This window comes from Caloenas nicobarica, chromosome 1 (genome assembly GCF_036013445.1).
Source record: "Caloenas nicobarica isolate bCalNic1 chromosome 1, bCalNic1.hap1, whole genome shotgun sequence".
In the NCBI taxonomy this organism is placed as follows: domain Eukaryota; kingdom Metazoa; phylum Chordata; class Aves; order Columbiformes; family Columbidae; genus Caloenas; species Caloenas nicobarica.
In genome coordinates this window covers 115153585-115179287 of record NC_088245.1, presented here as the reverse complement: position 1 = coordinate 115179287, position 25703 = coordinate 115153585, and the positions used below count along the sequence as shown (strand labels likewise).

At 34.5% G+C, this 25703-nt stretch overlaps 1 protein-coding gene across 1 annotated transcript in view; it reads left to right on the top strand.

Annotated features, from left to right (window-relative positions):
* CFAP47 (cilia and flagella associated protein 47) overlaps positions 1 to 25703 on the top strand; it is a 311215-nt gene that overhangs the window by 266767 nt on the left and 18745 nt on the right. Inside the window, exons 58-61 of the mRNA XM_065651976.1 lie at positions 6358 to 6517; positions 7240 to 7331; positions 10517 to 10675; positions 24974 to 25145. Of these exons, the coding sequence (XP_065508048.1) occupies positions 6358 to 6517; positions 7240 to 7331; positions 10517 to 10675; positions 24974 to 25145 (583 nt within the window). The remainder of the gene's footprint in view (positions 1 to 6357; positions 6518 to 7239; positions 7332 to 10516; positions 10676 to 24973; positions 25146 to 25703) is intronic.

The window sequence follows — 25703 nt, the reverse complement described above, 5'->3', positions numbered from 1 at the left end:
AAATTGCTTTAAATTCAATAAGTCAGAAAGACTCTGCCAAGAGTATACAAAATTATATTAACACAAGATTTACAAAATGGCAAACAAATCTTATAAACATGCTGTATCTAATAAATTTATTTTGTGCTTATGATAGTGATGATGTGAAGCCTTTCAGTTAAAGACTCAAATCCATTGCTTTATTTATGCCATTTATTTCTTAAAGCAGCATCTCAAGTTTTAACTAGTCATTTGTGAAATTGTTTATTATCATCTGAGCTGCATATTCATGACTTTTTCAAATAAGGAACTCAGCAACTCAGAGGGGAGATCTTATTAATGTATATAAATACCTGAAAGGAAGGTATAAAAAGGACAGAGCCAGGCTCTTTTCAGTGGTGCCCAGTGACAGGAAACATGGGAAATTCCATCTGAGCACAAGGGAACACTTTTACTGTGAGGGTGACTGAGTGCTGGAACAGGTTGCCCAGAGAAGCTGTGAAGTCTCCATCCCTGGAGATATTCAGAAGCCTTCTTGGACACAGTCCTAGGCAACAAACTCTAGGTGACCCTGCTTGAACAGGGGTGTTGGACCACATGTCTGCCAGAGATCCCTTCTGAATTCAACCACTCTGTGATTTCTTGAAGCTTTCAGAGGCAGGGGAATGGACAACTCTTAACTTTTGGTGGAAGAACCCGTAATTCAGGAAGCAGAGAGTCCTCCTAGAAATGCAGTCATTGTGGACTATCTGTGAATGTCTCTTGCATCCCACCTACCTAAATAAACTGTACCAAGGGAAGGTACATGGTGATGTAAACATTAAAAAGCAGGATGAGATTAATGTAACCTTTAACATCCTGCAGCCTTATTGTAGTAGCCCTTTTACTTAATTTATTGTGTTTAAGTTGAATTAACTTGAAGTGCATTACATTCAATTTTCTTTGTCTCAGAGAAGATACAAATAGGAGCTTTAGCATAACATACTTTTACATAACCATAACTTATATCTTATACTTCATTTATGGATCTTGCTCTTCATGTCTGAGAGGACATGAAAGACTGAGCAACCAATTAGCTTCCTGGTTAATTTCAGATATAGAAAAAATTGTTCAGAACTTCACTGATGTATGGTTCAAGACACATGAGTAACTGATATTTTAGTAATACATGTGTCCTTCAAACATTCATCTTGAGATGGTAAAGTTTCTTTCATATCTTTCTCGGAGATGTAAGTTGTTCTTCTCGGAATACAGAATTGCAGAATCACAGAACTCTTTAGGTGCTATGGAACCTCTTGAGATCATCTTGTCCATCCAAACTCTTCCTTGCTCAAGCAGGGTTATCTAAAGCAGGTTGTCCAGGACCACATAAAGTCAAGTTTTCAATGTCTCCATAGATGGAGGCTGTTGTGTGATGGCTATCAATTCAGAAAATTGTATTCATATTTACTCTTTGAGACTGACTAATTATGTTATTGATGGAAAACCAACACAGGCTGCTACAATATCACAGTTTGTTAATTCGAACCATAACAAGGGATTGTGATATTGCTTTACTGAAAGGGAATAAAAAATTCAAGCAGCCTTATTGGAAGCAGTAAAAAAATTAAAAGATGTAACAAAAATGAACCCATCCTAAATAAGAGTTGAGGCAGAAATGCTATCTGTTCGTTATTAAACTCTTGGAATTTAGCACTGAACCACTTTTGGAAGAGCTGCCATAAAAAAGCTTAGTCTTCATATGCAAGCCAGGCTTTTATCTCTTCTAGCAGTTGAAAATAAACGAAGAATACCTAGACCTGACTTATGTTATGTATTTCAGATACTTACTGGAGTGCTGGAAATATCTCACTCTTTACCGTCTGATATAAGTTGTCCTTTTCTGGATGAGTTCCTTGAGAAAGAATTAGTAATCCTTCCCCAGCAGCAGCTGCTGTCTGTGAATATTTTGGAGCTTGGCCTTTCCAGATTCTGAGGATAGCAATAGAAAAAAGACCTGATTATACTGGGTTGACATTTATATGGCCAGTGCTAATTTTAGCAGGGCCATCTGTGGTTTTAACTGAAATTATTTTATACTAATAATTTTAATGGAGAAACTATCAAGAAAACAAAACAAAACAAACCCCAAAGTGCCCACTCCTAAATGATTCCCCATCAGACTTCAACAAGACATAGTGAGCTCTGCTTCATCTGTCTTTTTCAATTAGAGGAATCTGAACTGAGTGCTGTTCTTCTGGGTACAATCAATGGGAGGCACTCTGAGATGCTACAGGATTAAACACAATGCATCAAGGAAATAGTTCTTTCAAAGTCTAGAAAATCTGCCATCAAAGTACCTTACTAATATGAAAAATTCATGGCTTTAAGATAAGGTTAGATGAGAGGATGATGATTCTTTTCAAAGATATTGCAGGATATTTTGCTCATTACCATCAGAATTTTATCACTGTGGCACTGCCTGGGATGCTTGCTCTTAAACATTTTCCTAAGCTACTATAGAGGCAACAAATGCATTTTACCCATCTGTATTCCTTCCAAATAACATCCCAGCTATGGAGATCTACTGCTTCATTAATTAATTTTAGCTCTCATGGTGCTATGCTTTCTAGGACTGGCACAAAAATTACACAGAACTCAACCATAGTGCAGTGCCCTATAGAAGTGAAATGGGGAATTTGAAATACACTTGTTTTGATTTAATTATCTAATTCAGTTCTGAGTTCTAGGCTCAAATGTCAAAAGATGCTGGTGCCCAAGGAATCTTTACAGAATCAGTGCTCCCTACCAGCCTTTGGAGAGTCTAGAGGCAAGGCTTAAAACTAGAATGCCTAAAAAAGAAATGAGAACACAGATCTCCCTTTGCTTCTCTGTAAGGCAGTTGACTCACAGCTCTTGGTTTGAATTTGATGGCTTCAGTCTTTTAAAGGGACAGCTGAGCTTACTCTGCCAACTGTCACTGTTTCCTAACAGCCTGTAGGACAGTGGAAGAGAAGTAAGGTATGATCACACTCTGGCCCATAGCGTTTTACCAAGCTTCATACAGCTCTATTCCAAAAAAAGCCTTGCTATGGATTTCTTATGAAGAATTTGTGGATACTCATTGCACTTTAAATATTTACATGAAGATAAGGGATCAGCCATTGACATCAGTTCTTGGTATCCCTAGCAGAGTAGTTGAGGTCCACAAGCAAATAGAAGCAAATTGGCTGGTAACGCTGACTTGCATTAAAGTTGTCTGCACAGATATTGTCTGTTGCGCCAGCAGTTGCTGGCCCACATTTTCTAAATGGGAAGGAGGAAAGAGAAGCATGAAGCAATGTGTCATTTTTGCAATTAGGCCCATTTCATCTATTGTATTACCTAGGAAAAATCATAAGGAAATAAATCTGTACTAGCAGTTAATGATCAGTTGGAGAGTTGACAGCTGCAGGAAAACCCAGTGATATAAAAATTATTGTCATTATGAACAGCTTCTACAAAGAAGATTTTTTTATTAAAATTGTGAATACATTCTGTTTCAACAGTGATATTATAAAATTTGTCTCTTCATGATCTTTAATAAGCAATTTTCTGCCAGAATGACCCAGAATGCTATCGTTTGGGTTCTGTATTAAAATTTATTTCAAAAACTAAGGCATTATGTCCTGTATCATGCATAGTTAAGCTACACTTCAAACAGTATATGCAGTGCGTATGTAGTATAAGCAGGTACTATATTTGTTATATGTTAGAAGAGTTGCAAATGAAACTTAGGGATGTGCCATAATGGTGTTACAAAGTGCTTACATACTGTTGTTGATTACACTATTTTGGTATGCATGTATTTAGATTCAAGGCAAACTAATTTCAAATATGTCATGATGAATACACATCTAATTTAAGGATAGCACAGGCTTCTGCGTTAACTACACCAGAGTAGGCCCAAAGTGGGCAAATCATGGTAGAGAGCTGCCTCTTCTCTCATAGAGGGAGAATAGTGCGTCAGTGCTATAGCTGACTTCTGTTCCAGAGGGATGGATCCCAGTTCAGATGTTTTCAGAATGTCTGTGGTCAGCTCAGTTATTTCTGGTTTAAAAAATTAGTTGCTAATTTTTAAAGGTTTTCAAAAAACCCTCTGAACACATTACTGCCAACAAAGTGGGTAAATATATATTGTATATCTTTTAAATCTTGGATATGTATGTATGTATCTTGATAGATAATGCATCAAATAGGGAGAATAAGATCTAAAGAAAAACCTTAAATCTTTATTAAAAGAGAAAAAAGAAGAAATATAGTTTATTTTTTCACCTAGATATTAACACTTTTAATGGATTTTTAATTAGGATATTTTCAAGCTATTTCAAGATAAAAGACTGGACAAGTAATTATGTCACAGAAAAATTACTCACGCCGTGATGGACTTCTACGAATACATAAACAATAAGCAATTAGGAGTGCAAAGCAGTTAGTCAATTTCCATAACTGCTACATGATAAACTTCTTATATGTAGAAATCCAGATATAGTTAGATAAGAATTCCCTACTGTTTGTAGGATTCATAATAATGTGAGGCAGTGGTCTATATTTGAGGTCTTAAGGCATTGGTACTGAAACAGGCAGAAATCCTGCAGACAGAGTGGTTTGTCTTTAAATAGTCCCAAACTTCCTAATTTAAGATTGACTTTCCAGTCTTAACTTGGTTAGTTCATTTTAATTTAAGCGTGTTTCTAGCTAAAAGCTTTACAGCTACAAAACCACATTGACTCCAGTGGAGTTGCATGATATAGGAAGTACCTACGTAACATAGTACAAGATAATTCTTTATAAAGGTAATCAGTCTGGACAGGGCAATTTGTTAATTTAAATATGCTGCTAATGTACACAAGCTACTCTTTACTCAAGGTTGCTGTTTCTTTTGAAGGAACAAATGATAGCAACAACAGATTGTGAGGTAGCAACAGAAGCTGCAATGGCCAGTAGACTTTATATTATGATTAAATGCCAGCAGAAGATTGGCGCAGATGAGGAGTCTTGACATTTGTTCTGTGTTTTGGAGACCTGTCTTTCAAACCCTTCTCTCCCACCCTGCTGTGACTTACGTGACTTGTTTTGCTTCTGGCCATTCCTGTATGTCATCACTTTACTCCCTCTCCCTACACATCCACCTTCATTCCCAAACTTCCACACATCTACCTCTTTTTTTTGTATTTTCTCCTTCCTGAGACTGCTTTACAGCTACAGCTCTCACCATTGAAGTCTTCACCCCCAAGCCACTTAGGCTGTAGGAAGATGAACATTTGGAGCACAAGATAAACTTTCTCTGCTGACATTTTTGAGCACGCAGCAGCCTGTGGTTATCAGAAGGAGTAACCACAGCAATGGTGCTGCTTTGTCCCATGCATACCAACTTGAGTAGCTTGAGTCATTCTCAGGGATCAATACTCATAGGCCTGTATGCATTGTAGCAGGCATGAAAAATTATCACAAAAATGGATTTAAAGCTTAACATAGAAGTAGTTACAACTAAGAGGTTTTCTGCAAATAGAATTAAAGCTGAAACCCTAACCCTGAGATGTCATTTCCACCAAATTTCAAGAATGATTTTCAAAGAAAGGAGCTTGATAGTGAAAAGACTGTATGATTTACTTGTTCTATGTTGTGTAATTTTTTCTATAACTTTATTTCTGAAGTAGCTGGAACACGGCCTGACGTAGATGTTCTGACACTTGGCAGACTGGCAAGTCGTTGGAAAAAGGCCCTTAAAAATGCAATGTGTCAGGCCACCTTCATTATACACAACATAGGGTGGGGTTTGTGTTTGGTTTTTTTTTTTTCTAAACTGCAAAATCAATTAGATGAATAATTGCACAATAAAGACATGGCTTGTATAATACTAATGTAGATTCTTTCAAATGTATTTCAATTATGTCTTAAACATGAACAATTGCTTTCAGATTGGTCTTTTTTATGCAGAGTTACTCTAGAAAATCATGGGATTGACTTACATATGTTAGACATGATCTCTGAATATTAAATGTGGGATGTTCACTTAATCATGCGTTTTGTTTTGAGCCTTCAGAGTCTCCCTGGGTCTCATTTCAAAGTGTTATAAGTATGTGGAAGTCTAAAATAACACTTTATGTGAACTCCTCTGTTCAGGACATTGAATCACAAAGTACTTTATTACAGGAAGACAGACCACAAATGCTACTGTAAGATGAGATTTGGCTGTAGCAGGAGCAGGGTAAAATGAGATTTATTATCACAGGGAAAACAGTATACTATGGTAAAATGTAAAATAGTGTATTAAACAGAAAAAAAAAGAAATATATGAGTAAAAGATATAAATAATTTTCAAAACTTTCAAAATACTATATCTTTTCTATCTTACAGGAATCCGATTAGCTCCAAAAGAAAAACTGGACATTCCATTATTATTTATGCCCAATACAATGAAAATGTATGAGGCTGTGGTGGTAATTCATGTAATGAGGGAAAATGGTGAAAACTGGCCTTATGAGGATTCTGCTGAATTAAATAAAGACTTAAAGAGGTAATTTATTCTAATAGGAAAAGAAAAAGTAGTTGAGGATACTCATTCCTATCATCATTTTCCCCTTTAGCTATTTGTGTGTAGATCCCAAGGGCAATCATGTGTCTGAGTTTGAGGGCAATAAGTGTCCAACATAAGCTTTCAATGTACCCTGCAAAGCATGCAGATTTAGAGGAAGACTTTTATGTATTTCAATACTTATCTAACTTTAAATTAAAAAAATGTGAAGTGCGAGCTGCCAGTGCATTTATTGAGCAAATGAAAGCTCTTAGGTTCTTCTAATTTTTCAGTATATTTGGACTAATAATGATTCTCTTGTGGATATGTTTATGTAATTATACATTAACTACGTTAACATTAATTAGGAGTTGGACTCGATGATCCTTGTGGATCCCTTCCAACTCAGGACATTCTATGATTCTATGATTTTATGAACTGCATAAACTTTGTTTCAATGTAGACATGACATGAGAGAGAGTAAATCAAGCCAAATTTTCTCATATCCTGACAGAATAGTATTCTAAGACAAAAAACTAAATGGACGTAAATTATTACTGTTCTGATTCAGTTGAATTTTATTTCATATTTTTCTTAGGTATGTTAAGCATTACAGTGTACAATAAAATGGAGTCTCAACTCTCCAAAAACTCTGAAGTCTAGATTACTTTGGAAAAAAATTCTCGGCAGTCTCTCATAGTGATACTCTTCACTTATTTTCCAAGCAGTGTTACTTTAGCAGAGAATGGGGGAATTCAGGGAATACTCTGGATATATCCAGTTCATGGAATACCGGAAGTACCACAGCAGAAATTAGGTAGGTAATGATTGAAAAAAACTCAAACAATAAATTTAAGAAAATTAAATAGTCATTTGTGTTCTCTACTGCTTGATCATGACAATTTCCAGTAGTACTTTGCTACATGTTAAAAACTCACAAGTGGAGTAGCATCTCCTTTCCCAGCCTATAAAGCAAACCTAGATCTATTATTTTGTTTTTATTGTGGATAAAAGGAGCCAGAAGCAGTCTTGCAGTTCTCAAGGCTTGTGCCTTTAATTGTCCCAGTTAATGCCCAGTTAGGAACTGAAGTTAAATCAAATGAAAGACTGACACAAGGGTAGATTTCTGCTTGCATATCCAGAACACCCTTCTGTAGAGCTTGCAGGCTACAAAACATTGGAGTAGATGTCCAGTGTTTCTCTCAGCCTTGAATTTAGTTTCTTAATCAAAACCAGAATATAGAGTAGAGTGAATAGCAGTAACTTTTCTACTTGCTCCTGAGGATTAAACTTGCAGTAAAAGATGATTTACATTCGTAGGGTTTTTGTTCTTGCTTAATTTGGGGATACTAAATGTTTATAGATTTGATGCACCTATTTTTTAAAGGTGTATTACAATCCCAGAATTGTGAAACAGAAATTATGAACAGTTTTTAAGTCTATAACATTGATGAAACTACAGCTCAAGGTGCAGATGAGGGACAATTTTACACCAACTTGTCTTTTCATGAGTGAATAGAATACCTTTCTACACTAAATAGACTAAGGTACAGGAATAACCTCTGAAAAAGTGTAGAAATAGATATTTTTACTGTCATGAATTTAACTTGCTTAAAGACCCTTTACTTGCAGACAAATGCCAATGATGTGGTATTAATTAGAGCTTTCATCTCTTTAATTTCCACTTTAATAACTTAACGAATGAAGCAGAATATTATGATGCGATCAACTGTTGCCCAGAATTATAGTTTTAATGAGACTCATTAGCATTAAAGCTGTGTATATTGATGTGAATGTTTGTTGTGTTATTTAAAGGTGTTATGTAACTCATTGGCAGACTTTGAGATATTTGTCCATTTATTGGGCTATTGTTTTCATTAGGTATAGAAGTTGTTAATTAAAACCGTTAGCATTCATAAGTTGCTTAAGTGACATCACTTCTGTATATGATCAGAAACTTAAGTAATATCAAATCTTAAGTAATTTTGAATTCCTAAATGCTTCTTTAAAACAGCAAAACTAAACTGCTGAATACTTATAACTAAATGTATTATACACTAGTTTGTGTTCAGTAAATGGCTGCAATGCATACAGGGAACATTGCATTCATTTTGAATACATCTCTTTTTGGCCATCACAATGTTATGTTGGGCTATTTTGCTTTTTAAGGAAGTACTAGATCTTCCATTGAAAATTACCTGGAAAATTAAATACCCGTTTTCAAGTGTATTTGTGAAATCGACTCCATTCCTGCCTTGATTCTGAAAGCCTATGGTTTTCAGTTATAAACTGACTTTTCTAAAATCCCTGTTGTAGGATGTGAATCCAAAGCAGCTAATTTACAAGAAACCTACTTTGTTTTTAAATTATTGTTTTTAATAATGATCGAAATAGTATTGTAATTTCTTTTAATGCAGACATTTCTTAAAATTGCCTGGAGGCTACAAGATGTTATGTCAAAACCCAAAGCTGCTTTGCTAATATATTAGGCAGTTCATCTTTTGTGTCATTCTTATTTGCATCTTAATATACTTAAACTTCTAGAAGTCACTTGGCTTAGTATCTCATGAGACCAATTAAAATGATCGGTGGTCACAATCCGTGTAGTACATTTTAAGTAGATTACAACTTGGCTGTCTTATAAAATTGATTACAAATGGAGAATCATCCAGAATTTTTTTTATTCCTTGTTGAGCATACAATAATTTAGGTTGGAAGGGACCACTGGAGGTCATCTAACCCAACCCCCTGATCAAAGCCAGGTCTAATTAGATCAGGTTGCTCAGGGAATTGTCCAGTCAAATCCCACAGGTATCTGATTTTTATACAGAAATATTACTTAGCCATTTAGGAAAAAGAAAAGGTAGAATCACTTCTGGTAATAAGATGAGCTGCAAAGTAGAGAATTACGTGGACACAACATGTGCACACAGTAATCTGAAATACTTGGTAAATTTAGAGAAAGGAAATTACTTGAACTTGATATGCAGTTGTCTATTTTCCAAAATAATGATAATGAATTAAACTCCAGAACGGAAAGCTGAAGTTAAATAAACATAGTATAGAAGTAAGGGTTTAATTTCTGTTTTTTTTAACACTTTACATAATTACCAAGATATAGTTCTGAATTATTTATCACTAAATCTTGATGTTAAGTTCAGAGTTAATTTTAAAAAAATCGTTGGATATAATTCTGGTAAAAATAATATTTACACCTTGAAACTGAGACGTCTGTAATCAGCTCCTCTTTTTCACGTTGATTTCTGTAACTCTAAAAAATTCTAAGTCTTTTCTTTGGGAAAACATTTTTCTTTCAGTTCTTGCATCTGATTTTCTCCTCTTTCTGCACCAATAGTTATTGAAAGAACCATAAACAAGAACTATTGGAGTAAGCTTTTTAGAATCAAGTGTATAAGCTAAAACCCAACTACCTTGTAATGAAAAAAGACATCTTTTAGAAGCAGTGAATTAAAATCACTTACAGAATCAAAAAAAGCTCTGTCATGCTTCAAAGAGAAACTTGTGTGAGAATGCTTTTTATTCTGGCATAGTTCTGTAAAAGCTGAAGTTTGAACAACAGTATTCTTAAACTAAGAAATCAAAGTGTAACATAATATTATTTCATTTAATTTTTAAACTCTTTTATTTCTTTGTTTTGCTTTTAGTCTTCCTTTGCCATTGTCATCTCTCAAACTATGCCGTAATTTCTGTTTGCAAATGAAGTAAAATGAAGATACATTTCATGATTATAAAAGAGGGAGAAATTTGCAAGTGCTGTTCTGAACTAACTGTAGAAAAAGATTTTCATTTCCTTAGAAGTGTTTTCTGCTACTTCACCTCAACGGAACAACAGAAACTGTGGGTTGGGGAAAGGCTTTTAATTGTCTTGGTCCTTATTGGAGTTATGTCATTCTCTAAACACATTTGACGTCTATATTTAATTGTTTTGTTAAAATCAAGATGCTGATGCTTTACAAATAATGGGTTCTTGCCTTTGTGTAGCTGTGGTACGCTGTCGAGCCAGACAGAGAGTGGAAAGAAGAGTAGAAGTGCAGCTGACTGGTGTAGCTGCTGGTGCAACTGCTGTGCCTGCCACGAGAAATGCTGCCGTGCTCAGTACAAATAAGCCAGCCAACATCCAAGAAGTTCAAGTCACCGACGGTAAGAATAAATAGCTTGGATATAATGCTATTTTAGGAACATTGCAAATAAGGTAAGTGCTTCACCGAATGTAGCTCTGCAATGACAACACATGAGGTTTAGACAAATCCTTCTCTCAGCTCATATTTCTATCCTGTTGCAAACAAATATGTGACTTTCATATAACAATATGGCTGCAGTTATAGGCACCTTTTAACCTGAACTTTTCTGTCTTGGATATAAGGCTTGCAAGTGTACCCTCTCTCCTTTAAAAGAGAATAGCCTTCACAAAGTCTAAAGTTAGCAAAAAGATGTCTGTGTAAGCACTGCAGGGAAATATTTATCTGCAGGTTGTCCCTATTTGTGAGATGCATTCCCACCAGCAGGCCAATATCTGCAGCAAAATGGATCGAAGAAGGAGGCCTTGTTCGAAAGAAGCGATAAAGCTTTGATAAAAAGATAGCTTTCACTTACTGTTAATCAGCAGAGGACACAGTGAAAATCAATTTCTTCAGAGATACACCAGCTTTTCATATTATATCTCTCTGAAACAGAATGGTACAACATACAAGTAGTAAGAAAATAATGCTTGTTACTGCTGTATGCCTGGTATTTCTGTTAATGATGTATGTTAAGAGTCATACTTGCTACAACAAATTATGCATTGTTCCATTTTACCTTTATCAGTTATTGCACCTTTGAGACATAACATATTATACATTTCTTTTTCTGTTCAAAGTCATCCTGCTTTTTAAGAAAAGTGTTATATAAAAACTATAACACGTGACATGAGGCATCCTAGTGCATGTTTAACATAGCCGTAAATAAGAGGAAGGGATTTCACTCGTGCTACAACTTCGACAGGAGTGTAATGCATTGTGTGGTGGTAAAAGATGAGTCTACAGAAGTTGCTATGTTTGCAATCTATTAGGCAATCAGTTTGAGAAGCAGGAGCACTTGGCTTTTGTGTCTCACTTGTGGTGTGTAGACTCTGGCCCAGTAGAGCCTTTGCAGGAATACCATGTTAAAGAAACTCTTATGCCAAAGAACTGTGAAAAACTGAAAAGCTGTAAAATGTAAATCAAAATGCATTGCATCCTTCCTGTAAGAATGATTTTCATGCAAATATGCTTTCACCATGTACACTATCAGCAATCACTGCCCAGATCTTTAAACAGATTTTTTTTTTAATGGCTGTAAAACAGGAGGGGATCAAGTTGAACTGTTAACACGAGTTTGCAGAGCATATACTTACTTATTAATATTTGTAATTACTTAGTTAAACTTTGTATTTGCTCATATTGTGATGTCAAATATAACTTATTGTCTGTTTTATATTCCCATATTACAAAGTGATAGCATTCAGTCTAGTGAAATAAAAATGTGAAGTTCTCAACGTACATTCTTGCCTCTTTGGAGAACTTAAATATTATTTTATAATTTTATTCAGCCTTGTGAGGACTGCCGTGTATCAAAATACATGGTACTTTTTTTTTTACTATAGAATGGCAGGCTTAGCTCTTTACTGGCTTTTCACATATGAGTAGGCTACCTTAAACATACCTAAGCTATTTTCCTCCAACATGGTGGCATCTGAATTGGCAAAAATAACATGCATTGAGCAAGCTGAGGCAGCATTTTGAAAGATGTGTAGTTCTCGTTTTATTCATAGGAGTAGTATCTCGTATTTATTAACACTGGCTTCTGCATATACTGCAAGACATTGATTTGGGACAGTGCATCTTTTCAAGCAAGGAGTCTGGTAATGAAATGCTTTACATCATAGCTATTAAGATCATTTATAACTCTGGTGTTTTTCATGGTTTTCAATGACATAATAACGTCATTATTGCTAGATGAATTTGATGCCTCGTAGGAATAAAATTTAATGGTACTATCTCAGCTTTCTGCAGTCTACTGGTAACAACATAAATAAAAGTGTAAAGCTCTAAGATGACAGCCTAAGCAGTTGGTTTTTATTTTTACTTTTCTGAAAGTGTGATTTATCAAAGTGTATGTGTGATGTATAGTAAGCAGTATTTACATCCAAAGATAAATGATTGAAATTACTGGCAGATCAGATTTAAACAGCTACTACTGTGCTTCAGTATTTAAATTATTTGGACAAGTGTAGCATCTTGAGAAGTAAAAAATCTTCAAGCATGCCTTTTCTGTTAAAAGAATTTAATTTCATTCAATCCAGAAGATATAATTTGAAACAGAAAAGTGTTGTAATTTCTTAAGAAACAAGGGACAATCTAAATACTGTTTAGCTAAAATGCCAAAGTTTGTTTTTCAGAAGTCAGCAAAGTTCCAGAGATCAAATAATTAAAGCTTAATGTTTTAGACTTAGTAATTATGATTTGGCCCTTTAAAATATAATCTTCAATTGTTTTAAATGTATATTCTTAACTTATATGTATTTTTCATCTGTTTTCGTACATATGGCTCTAAAGACATTTTTTTCATAAACCAAATTTAAGACCCAGGATGAATCCAAACAAGTGTTATTTTTTGTTCTAAAAAGCCCCAGCTTTTTTAGTTTATTTTAAATATTCAATGGGAAATACAAACTTGTTTAATTTTCCGTGATCTTCTAAGAAAAACATTGTTCACAAATTATCAGTTATATGTATTTTGACTCAAATTCATAAATTTTTAAACAACCAAACTTCACCCTGTTGAGACCATGTGTAGTGCACAGCCAGAATATCTTTTCGTTGAGGAAACATACTAATCTGTCCTGTTCTGGATCTGTGTTTGTAATGGTTCCTTGTATCTCATCCCTTCAGATGGCTTCATTTTATCACATAAACCAACCATAAGGCTGTTTATAATTTACTTCCCTAATTTTATTAATTCATATCTCTTCTCACAGCCCAAAGGCTGGTCTTAGTTCCTTGCTCCTGGGTTCTTACTTTTAGGAAGGTTTCATGGCAATTGATTTTTGGGGGAAATAGTGCTGTCCAGCTTCTGTAGGGTAGCACAGGTATGATTTTTTTTTTTCTGATGTTATTTGCAAGTTGCACAGCTATGCTGACTTCTGACTAAATGAGAGTACAGTTCAGTTGCACCTAGTGCTTAAAGAACATTTTCCAAATATGCTGATCCATAATGTACATTGGCATACATTATGCACATTGACATACCTTTTGCAAAGTCTATCCGTACCCTTTGTTTTACCATTTACAAAACCAGCAAATATATATATTCTATATAATTTTATAGTAATTATCTAACATGCAAAACTTCGTAACACTCATGAGAATATATGGAAAACCTCTATTTTCTTTATTTTCATTAAAGAACCTCTTTGAAACACAGGAAGAAGAACATGTCCAAACAATTGTTAAAAGCTACCACGACCACCATCCCCTCCACGGCTCCCCCCCAGAAGGTTTTATGTTAGCCGATGGTATGGATTTCACTAAATGTCAATTTGATGTGACAGATCTGGATCAGGAAGCTCATCTTTAAGAAATAAGTTCAATAAAATTGGGTATGACCAAAGAAATCTTATCAGCATGAGAAAGAAAAATGCTAGCATAGATGGAGACAAAATATTCTTATAGACTTATCTCTCATCCAGAGATTTTAATTTCATTGCTAATAAAGTGTAGCAGGTTAATATTGAAAGCAATAGGAAGAGGATAACAATGATGAGGATGGACCTATATCTTACTTAAGCCATGTCTCTATTTTCAGAATAATTGTGGCATTATTTTTAAATGGTATTTGAGGATGAGAGAATTATAGTTATATATATATATATATATATATATATATATATATATATATGAGATTTTAAAGTGGTTTTTTTTACTCTGTGAGAAGTAGAAGAAAGAACAACAAAGTGTTTGTTTTGGATTAACAATTGGTGAAAGCTGCGAGCAATGGCAACATGAAAGTGTTGACAAGCGGGTGAACCCCTCTTTGGGTCACCCTGTTATGGATTATTACCTTGTAGTTAAAGGTGCCAACTCCTGCAGGAAAACAGGGAAATAGTAGAAGTCAAAGAATTGGGTATCAGAGTAGAAATGAAAGCCTAGATGGATCATTTTGTCAGCTACATAATTTTCATTAACATCTGCCTGTTTCTTTATTTATGAGTGAACCATGGGAGAGATTTAATGCATTGTTTATTTTCTTTATTGAACTGCATTATGCACATGCATTTCAATGAAGAACTTCAAATAGGCCTTTATTTACCTGTTGTTGATATACAAGGTTACCACTTAGTCCATTAAAAAAAAGAAACAATTTAGCATATTTTTTTCTCTCACAAGTAACCCCTCCTATTCCCATTTCTTTATACAACTAGAACAATAATGACAAATGCTTAAAAAAAAGAGCTTGTGGATTGTAAGCAAACATAGTTTGTAACTGATTATATTTCTGTTTACAGGACAGTCACCCATTTCTGTTTCCTAACCATTTTATAAAGTGTTGACATCTGCATGCCTTTCTAATACCTATGCAAAATCATGCTGAGTTAAAATGTTCAACACTTACAGGGAACCAGATCAACTATGAACTAATCTGAAGTTATTTATGCTTCACAAAAGTCAAACAAACAAAAAACCCAGAAAAACAACAAACAAAAACCCAACAACCTAATAAAAAACCAGAAATTATTCCATTCTTACTGGTGTTACTTTTTGGTATGATGTACATCCAGGAAAAATGAGAAATCAAAAAGAACTGATTTGCCAGCCCAACACAATGTATTTCTGAAACAAGAATACACAAGGAGATAGCTCTTAAAAATGTCTTTTGGATTAGCAGCTAAGGGAACCCTATGCAATATCATTTTCTGCAAGAGTCTGTGCATTACTTTAATAGTTATATGGTGGTGATTGCCAAAGTTCCATTTCTTCTTCACAGAATTTTCTGTTATTTCTTTGGCTGAGTGATGAAGTATGACTTCCATAGGAACAGCACCACTACATTTTTGTTTTGTAAAGATATCTCGGGAGAGCTTCTGTAAGTCAAAACCATAGTCAGCACAGCTCTCTGGGATCTTAGTTGTGTTTCTGCAGCATTGTGGCACCTCACAATGAACCACCTGCATTAATTTCCATGATTTCTTTGGCATAGCTGATCAAAGCCCTTAAGATGCAATCTTTGTAGGTTTTCCAGAACAGTGAGCCAGTGCTGTACCTGTCTGTCTCAGCTGTGTTTGCATGCTTTTCATCTTAAAAAAGCAAGCAGAGAGTTTATACACCTACATTTGCCTCAGACAATGTATCTGACAGTCACTGTAGTAACAAACACATGCACACATATGACAAGTCTATCTGAAATACTTTTCTATTTCCAGGTTATTACATCCTATTGTCATTTTTGTGCTAAAATTATTTGTCCTTGTTTTCTTCTGTCTTTGAAGTTGCAGTGTTCAAGTATTGTTCTTGTTAGAGAAAATGAACTTAGCCGCTCTAGATTTCCCTCTTCTCTCCCACATTGCCTGTTTTCAGTATGAACATGAAGCAAAAACTACAAAACAAAACTTCTCTACATGTTATGGAGAATGTATACAACTTTACATTTTTGTAAAGAAGTACGTTGAGTCTGTGGTTTTGATCTGACGCTTTGAAGATATAGGTAGAAATCGAAATTATAAGTAAAGCAACTAGAAGTTATATAGAATCACCCACCACAGAATATTGAATTACATTGTAACCTTGAACAAATTACTCTTTCTTCAAGGGAGCTGAGAAAGACAGTGAAACCTCAGAAATTTACTACACAAACCTTTTATTAGTTCTAAAACTGGATTTGTATCCAAAAAATAACACAAGTGGATACCTCCCATGAGATTACAGCTGTTTTATAGTAGAGGAATTTACAGTCCCCTGTGCTGTAGATGTTCAACCTCATGTATAAGTGAATGCAATTAATTGGATAAGAAAAAGGAAGCAAATGAATGTGACCCTAGTGATTAGGTCCTGTGTTCTAATCTCTGTGGCTAAGTCTATTTTGTATATTAAAAAAGTCAAATGATAAAAAGATTCATTCTTTTGTACTAGACCACAGTACACTGTAAAACTAAGACATGCATACAGATGTTAGTGACAGTACTAGAAACAATTTAGCTGCATCAGTACAGAGTTCTATGTGCATAAATTTACATTTTTATTAATTTTCAATAAAAAAAATGTGATCATAAAATCAACGGTTATATCATAGCACAAATATTAGAATTGAAGTTATATCTAGAAGCATAAACGACTTAAACTGTTTTGATGTGATATAAGACACAGATTATTTCTATTTCATTTTTAAGTATACTTTTATATGAACAGGTGAGGAATACTTGCTAGGAAATGTTTCTTTTTTCTATAGCCTCTTACAAGTTAGAAAGAAATAGGAGAATCACTCCATCTGAGATTGCAGTTTTACATTACTCATTTTTACCTATGTTTATGTTTGTTGTGTAGTGTGCTTTTTTAATTTACAGAGCTACTTTGAGTATGTGGGACCATGTTTTCAAAACACAAAAATCTGGTTTTGTATGGGAAAATATTCAGGCTGTTCTTTAGTCTATAGTTACACATACTTACTTGCCTAGTGATTTAGATTAAGGTACTGGGAAATTGCATAACCTAGGCTGACATCTTTGTCATCCAAACTTCTAAAAAAATGCACCTATTAAAAAAAAATAAAACCAAACCAAAACCAACAAAACAAAGCAAAACCCCCACAACCAACCAAAAAAAACCCCCAAACCAAACCAAACAAACAACAAACCTGCAAATAAATAAAAAGCAACAACAACAAAAACAACCAAAACCCAAATCCAGAACATGTGCAGTTCCTGTTCCCTAAGTCCTCATTTCATATGATGACCATGAATAAATGGATATATTGCAACTCATGACAGCTAGCATACATCCTTCTCATGTCCTCAAGAAACAACACCCAAAACCTTACAATACACACATTTCCATGCCGCATCTCTCTTACTGACATCCCCCACAAAAAGATGAAGTTTTCATTGTGTTCAACAGGCAACCAGATTCTGATCCATCTGGACTGATTATGTTTAGAGAAGATATTGCATTGTTATTAAGTAATGTGTCTGTCTGAAATGCCTGCTAATTAAGTTAAAACATTTTAAAACACACTATTATTAATCTTCTAAAATAAACTTGCATTGTAATTGCAAGTGAGGAGTAGCTTAACAGATCAGACTGAAAGGTCTTTTCAGTTTCTGGAAGTGCTGCATTCTGTAGCTGGCAGACTCAATAGATGTAAAAGTGCAACAAAAAGCTCGTTGCTGCATATGTGCTGTGTTATTTCAAGTATTGTGAGTTTCAGAGTTTTCAGATTAAGAAGTCTCGGATTGCTTTGTGTCAGCTCTACAGAATTTCAAAGGGCAAATAAATTCTACTGGATATAGGAATATTTTAAACAGCAGTGTTTTATGCTTCATTGTAAAACTGAAACTGGCCTTGCTGAGTAAGAACTACATCTCAGTGAAGTTTAATACATTCAGGTTTTTAGCAGCAATCAGCCAAGTTGTTCCTTCTCACTCAAAATTGTTTCAGACTGATCAAGGATGATCAGAAAAATCTATTTTTATAAAAGCAAAATGGTTCTAATTTTACACCCAAATTACAAGACAGAAGTTAAAAGTAGTCAGAAAGCACTTAATTTTGTTTGGAATAAGTATTTTAAACTTATTTATTGTATTGCCATAAGCTCAGGAAAGCCACCATACATTGTGTAGACACACAGCTGATTTATGAATTGACACTTAGATATCACAATATTTTAAGATTGTATTCCTGGACATAAAGAATTTATAACTATGAAGGAGCTTCAACAAAGTAAAAATCATATTTTTATTTTGCGTGTAACACAGAGAAGAAACTGTGAAGGAACTGAAATAGCTAGTGATAGGCTAAATCTATTTGTTCTTCTCATTTTTAAGGTCACATTCACACAGCAGTAAAACGATATTTTAACCGGAAAGTGATAAAGCTCCATGAATGGAAATGTTATGTTCCAAAATATGGAAAAGGGTGTTTTCTGTCGCAGAGAAGTATACATGCCACAGTACATGTTGGCAGTGTTGCAAGAAAAGGAATAAGAAAGATTTCTAAAGAAAGTGCTTTAAACAAATTTTGAAACAAGTGCCTAAATATATAGAACATAATACAAAAAAACTAGAAAATTCTTTGAACACAAGATTGTGATAAAGGAATTAGAGCAAAATCACTGGTATCCTCTTGAGCACCTGTAGGAAATCGATAATTAGAGTCATTGATGCATTGTCAAAAAAACCCCAAAACAAAAAAACCATGCCCTGTGAGTTATGTGTTTCCAGTAAACCACCAAACAATAAACAAGAAAGCTAAAAACTAGGATACTTCTGAGTGTGAGAAGGCTGCTGGGAGAGGGGAAAGAATAGCTGTAGTGCTGACACATAAAAGGACTAGAGAAAAGAACCTTGCTATTGCTTCATGATTTGCACGTTATCTGGTGGCCTGTCTGTAAACACACGGGCCCTCCAAAGGAATCTGAAGAAATTTGCTTGCATTAGAAGGTGTTCTTCCAAATGACAAGCATAATTTCTTTTAGTCATTAATGTAACTGCTTTAAGCACTGAAGTGCATACACATCATCATGGTGAATGCAGCGGAAAAACCTGTGAATTATAAATAACATTGTTTTCAATTTAGCATTTCTTTTGGCCAATACAAATTGAACGGTTAGGTTAAAAGATATCTTGAGTCGTTACTGATTTCAGGGGGCAACATTCAAAGTGAGGCAAATGAATCAGAATCCCATGGAAAAAATAATGTCTGTGTGAATAAAGTCTACATTATAACGGATGTTTATGAAGAAGCTGTTTTGATGTTGCCTGTACCCAGGTACAGATGTGATCTTTATTTGCTAGAATTGCTAGATAAATGAAGACAATGCTAATTAGAAAAGGACAATGTTAAAAAAGGAATATAATGTTTTTGAAAAGAATGCATTTTAATTAGTTTATTTAAAGCATTAATTTATAGCTTAGTGTACAAATCTAAGTACGATGCCAGACCAAAGCAGGATAATGCGAGAGATCCTTTGGGCTGATGAGAATCCTTTTGCCTTTCCTGAGGGTTTTGTTTCAATTCACTATGCCAAGTAACATCAAAATAAAGAAAGAGTGTTAAGAGGGGAGTATACATAGACATAATAAAAAAGGAATTAGTCCAAAAAGGATTCAGAGAGAGAGAGAAAATATATGGAAACTAGCTGCAAGGAAGAACGCAGAAATTTATGTGGAACAGCAGATGCTAGATGGACGTCATGTATTTCATATAAATGGATTTAAAAACTTCAATTTTATTCACTAAATGGTGCACTGTCTTGAAGACACTATGAAAAAAAAACAACAAAAAAACAAAAGGGGGAGTAAAGTGCTTTCTATGGCTTTCTTTACAGTAGAAATCTGCTTTAGCAGTAGAAAACTGTTTTAAAGAACTGTTTTGAAAGAGAAAAATTAGCAAACAGAAAAATCAAATCTAAGAGAAAGTTTAAAAATGTTGAAGTTGGTTGCTAGGGGAATAGGCAGTGGGATGCAGGGTGAAAAAAAAAAAGATGAGGCTAAGAGTGGAATTTTGCAGAGCTTTGAAGATATGGATGAAAGCTTTTATTGGATATGGAAAGAGAAATGAATTTGCAGGGAAGAGATATAAAGATTTATACACAGAACTACACTGAGGATTTCCTTGAATTGCATTGAGGAACAATGAGTATATCATCAACAGAAAAAGACCACTTTATTATCCATTTATTTCTTTGTATTTAAGGTAATTTATTGTCTGGCATTTGATGAAGTATATGATGTTATCTTTGCTAATATTTATAATGCTCTACATACAGCACTTTTGTAATGGTATGAATAAGTTTAATGAAAGGCAAATTCAACTACAACCAGGTTTTTTGGATTCTTGTGCAATTTGTTTATTCTGCTGCTATTATCCTGGATTTGTGACATTTTGCAGCAAGAAATAGATATTTCTCAGATAAGATTCATTTCTTACTGCCCAGATGATACTGTCTACTTAAATGTTAGGATGTTCTTGAACACCAAGCTTCCTGTTATTGTTTTCCTTTATTACTCTTATAATTCATTTTTTTGCTATTCACTTGAATATTTATTTGAAAACTGTATTAAAACAATCTACTGTACTGTAATGTATTCTGTCTGCTGCTGCTTTTGCTGGTAAGGCATAACTGCATACTTCATGTTCATTAATTAATGTTCCTCACAGCGTCTGTGAGGACTCCTGGAAGACAGTGGAAAAGCAAGAAAAGGACAAGTGTCAGATGAGAGCTGAATGGGGCTATGAAGCAAGATATTTCACAAGGTCTGGAAGGTCAACATTAGATGCCAGCTGTCTGGTAGAAATGAGTAGCTAAGGTCTGGTCCTGTAGTTTCTATTTTACCAGTTTGGAGACCATTAGATCAAGAGGAGAAGAATTCTTTGTTAGGTGTCAGGGCCACAATGAATGCTTAGCCTTGAAGAATTAGCACAATCAGCAAAAAAAAATCAGTGAGACAGTGCAATATGTTTACATTCAGCAACAAACAAAACGATTTATCTAGCTTTTGAAAAACATGAAGCTACAAGTTTATGAATAGCTGGACTTTCATTCTGTGTTTGTATTCTGTGATTGTGCTGACTTCTTTATTAAATAGTGCAAGCAGGAGTGCAGCCTGCTGAATGGGAGGTGAGGAAGGCCAATTGAGTGAATTCACTTGCAGCTCTGTTTTATTGCATCTATCCAAGGAAAAGACTCTGTAGTAAGGACAGGCACTTTTGTGATTTGAATCTCTTTCTGTCACAGCTTTAATTTCCTCCTGTCTCATTGGGAATGGGAGACAGTGTGAAATTAAGGAGAGTCCCTTAGAAGTTCCTCTCCCTTGCCATTTGCATGTCACCAAGTCTGATGCAGGTTAAGCACAATTTGCAAAGAGCTCAAGTTCTTATTTTGTGAAGCTGTTAGACTCATCTTTTAATTTTTAGATGTATAGCATCTATGAATTAGTAAATCCTAACAGTCACAAATATTCACATTTACCCAATTTATATGGTCAGAGTGTAAAATCCTTGTGGTTTCCACACTACCATTCTTATGAGTTAGAAAATAGATTAAAAGTGGTCTATTTCTTTTCATCTTCGTAGAGGCTATTAAAAACAAATAAACAAATCCTTAACGCTTCAATTTTATTGCTTTTTAAGAAGTATCCTTACTAGCACTTGAAAATAAATGACAGCCAAGTCATAGTACTGTGTAGCCCAAAAACCGTATTCGTTTTTAAACATAGTTGCTTCACTAATTCTGCCTACACAAATGTTCCTTAAATAGATACTACCTTTTGGAAGTCTTTGTTTACACAAAGAAAAACACTTAAAGACTGAGATTAATTGCCTTTCAAAACAAAAAATGTTTAATGCTTAAAAAAATTGCCTTGGAGTAATGACCTCAAAACCATATTCTTCCTTCTTTTCTTACTTACATAATGCAGGAAATTTGAGAAAGTAGTATTTTTTATAATTGGAATTTTTATTGTAGATGTAACAGGCTGTATATAAATAGCGTGCTTGTGTCTTCCCAGTGTTTAGATCGATAAATATCTCTATGTTGCATCAGATGTGGTTTAAAATCTCCCTGCTGCTCTCTATTTACAGAACAGAGGTGGATAAATTGGGGTATACTTTATATCTGCATGTGTATTTTAGAATTTGCATTAGATAAAATAATAATTTTACCTGCACTAAAATGATGATTTAAAAAAAAAAACCCACACAAACAAAAAACCAAACAACCAAACATAAACAAAAAACCAAACAAAACCTATCAACCAACCAAACAAAAAAAACCCCACCGCCACCAAAAAACAAACCCTAAGGACTGAAAACATACAAAGACCTGGGCTAAAGGGTCAAGGCACATTTGAACAGCATGCTATATTGTATTTGACATTACTTTAAAGAAAATGTTAACCCTGTCCCCAGTATTTTATTTATTTCACCATTTTAATTGGAACTGGAAATTCTAAGAGTCAAGAGAATTCTGAACATTTGACAATTTGCACAAATTTCTAACCGTGATTCACAACTTTGTTTTTTGTTGGTTTTTTGTTGTTGTTGTTTTGGTTTTGTCTTTGTTTTTGTTTGGTTGGTTGGTTGGTTTTGGTTTTTTTGTGTTTTGTTTTGTTTTGTTTTCCCCCTCTAGCTTCTGCCAGTTTGTTTAGGCAGCATGTGTATTATGGAATTATCTAGAATAAAATATTAACACTTCCATAGAGGTTTCCCATAGTAGGATAATATAGTAGTCTTCAGGGCAGCTGTGATGAAAATCTAATTACCTTTTTCTTTTTTGAACAGTTCTAAACTAGATTGGCAGTGTAGATCAAAACCAGCTAAGGGACCAGCAGAACGAGGCTTTCAGATATTGGCACTTATAAATGCATCAGTTTTCCTTAAGCATTGTAAATATTTAAATATTTTAACTAAATACTTAATATGAGCATAAAACAGGTTACAAAACACCCCAGAGCAGAAAAAAATATAAATATTTAGTTGCTTCTGACTAAAAGGTACATATGTCAAACCAAACCCAAATGGTTTTGGACACTAAAAGCAGCATGCAATTCACAACATCTTCTTCCTAGCATCTGAACTATAAAATCAGCTTTTCCTGGGTAGTGGTGTGTGATATAAGTGCTGAAAGAAACATCTGCTCAACAGTTGCAATTTTCTCACTGTGGAATGCTTCAAATGATGTCATCTTTTCTTGCCCATAATAAGTTAATTTTTATGTCTGAATCTTCATGTTTTGGCATTTGTCTAGCCTTGAGCTGTGTTAGTATCTCAATGCATCACATAAACATTATATTTTTCAAAGAAAGAAATAACAATGCATGGAACTATATAGGATGATCCTAGGAATTTTATAAACTCTAGGAAAAATGTTAATGTTTAATTTAATTATAACAAAGTAATTGTAATAAAGTTCGTTTATAATAGATGGATTAATACATGGAAATCCTTTAAATTTGGTACTCAGAGCATATATGTGCGTATGTTGGTTTGCTTACATCTGTGTAACTCTTTGATGTAGCATAAATTGTACAGATGTTTGTGTAAAGGATCTAATTTAAAGAGTCAGAAATGTTTTAATATAAGCTGCTACATTTCTTAGTGTTATCTGTATGTTACAAAAATATCAGCAAAAAAAGTTTAAGTTTCTAGTTAGCTAATGAAGTAGGAAGAAGGAATTTTTACATTTCAGAAAAGGACAAAGGACTTCAAGCATAGGAAGGTGTCTCCCTACTCACTTAAGTCTGGGCAGCATTACAGATTGTCAAAACCCAAAGTAAGCTTTGTTCAACTGTCTCCAGTGCTTGGTCTTTTTATATAAAGAAATATTTAGTCTCTATTTTAGAATTCCAAGTCGGAAGGCCTTGGGAATTAACTCTGCAGCTGTCTGGCACTCTATAAACAGCATGTATATACAGGGGTACATACACAGAAGTTCTGCACAGCACGTTGTACTAAGCTGTGCAAATTCCAAATGTGCCCTGAGGTATGTGGTCATAGTAAAATGAAATCTCCTGTAGGATTTAGTGGTTGTGTTAAAAGACTTTTCATCTATAAAATGTGTAAAACTTTTAAATAGATTAGCAGCTTAAGATTCTTTTCCTCATAGAAACGTTCCCTTCTGTACACAAATTACTATTGTATACTGAATATCATGGTTTTCTGTATAACAGCTGGAGGAGACATTTGATTCAAGAAGATCAGCTGTTTATTCTTATGTCATTACTACTTGGCCTTTTCATAGCTGCTACAGGGAATAAATGAAGAGGCTGCTAGTGACATCTTCACTATTTTTCTATATTCTTTTTTCTCAGGCTTGCAGCCATCAATGGCACTGATGTCCTTAATGACTTTTTTTTAAAGATTGTCCCAATGGCATTACTCAAAAATAGTGTTACCTTCTTACAATTTTCACTTGGCTGATAAACTAGAAATATCTCATCATAATGTAGAAGTGGTAGCCAGAACAATATTGCTGTTATTGTTCACGATGCCTAAGTGAGTTTTCCAGCTTCCATTTTGCCAGAAAACATGTAGCCTGTCATGAAACAGGAAGATTTTGCTATGCATTCAAGAGCAAATCATCGAGTTTTGGATAACTACTAATTTTACTTATTTGTCATTTTTATTAACAAAAAGAATTGTAACTGCCAGCCAGCCAATTGTGTGACCTTAGAATGCACACAGACTGATCTTTTTCTCTTGTGTCATTTAGGTTCCCCCACAACCATTGAATTTCTGTATGAATTGCAATATCAATCAAATGAAATTAAATCTCAGCTTGAATCTTTTGTTGGTTTGCATCTGGTTCAAAGAGAACAAGATACAGAATCTGGAAGTGAGACACTGACTTTTAATATAGTGTTTGCACCTAACAAACCAATGAGGTAAGCTCCTGTTCCTTCTTACCAACAAGACATGCAATAAAATCCTGTCTGGTCAGGTGAGCAACTCCCTGCATCGTTTTCCTCATTTTGTTTTCACGTCTGATATCTATTATTCTAGATTCTATTCTATTCTATTCTATTCTATTCTATTCTATTCTATTCTATTCTATTCTATTCTATTCTATTCTATTCTATTCTATGCCTGTGGGACGTTTCTATTGAGTTACTGCTTTAGTCTGTGTGTGAATCAATGTTCTTCTAAACACTGGGGTATTGAAAGACCTCCACTTAAAATTAGTTGTTCTCAGAATTTGTGGAAAGCGTACAGACAAGACAGTCTGTCAGTCTTGAAAAACTTTTCCTAGGTGAGCGTGTGTGCATATTGTTTGGCCGAAAGAGATGTCTGAATTTGAAGTCAGTCTCTAGAAACAACAGTCCACAGGAAAATATTATCCTCTTCTATAGCTGTGATGTTTTGACTTCCATTAGTCCATCCCACCTCTTTGAAAAAAAGAAATGTGACAGGGAGATTCTTTTGGAGAGAGGGAAATTGTACCT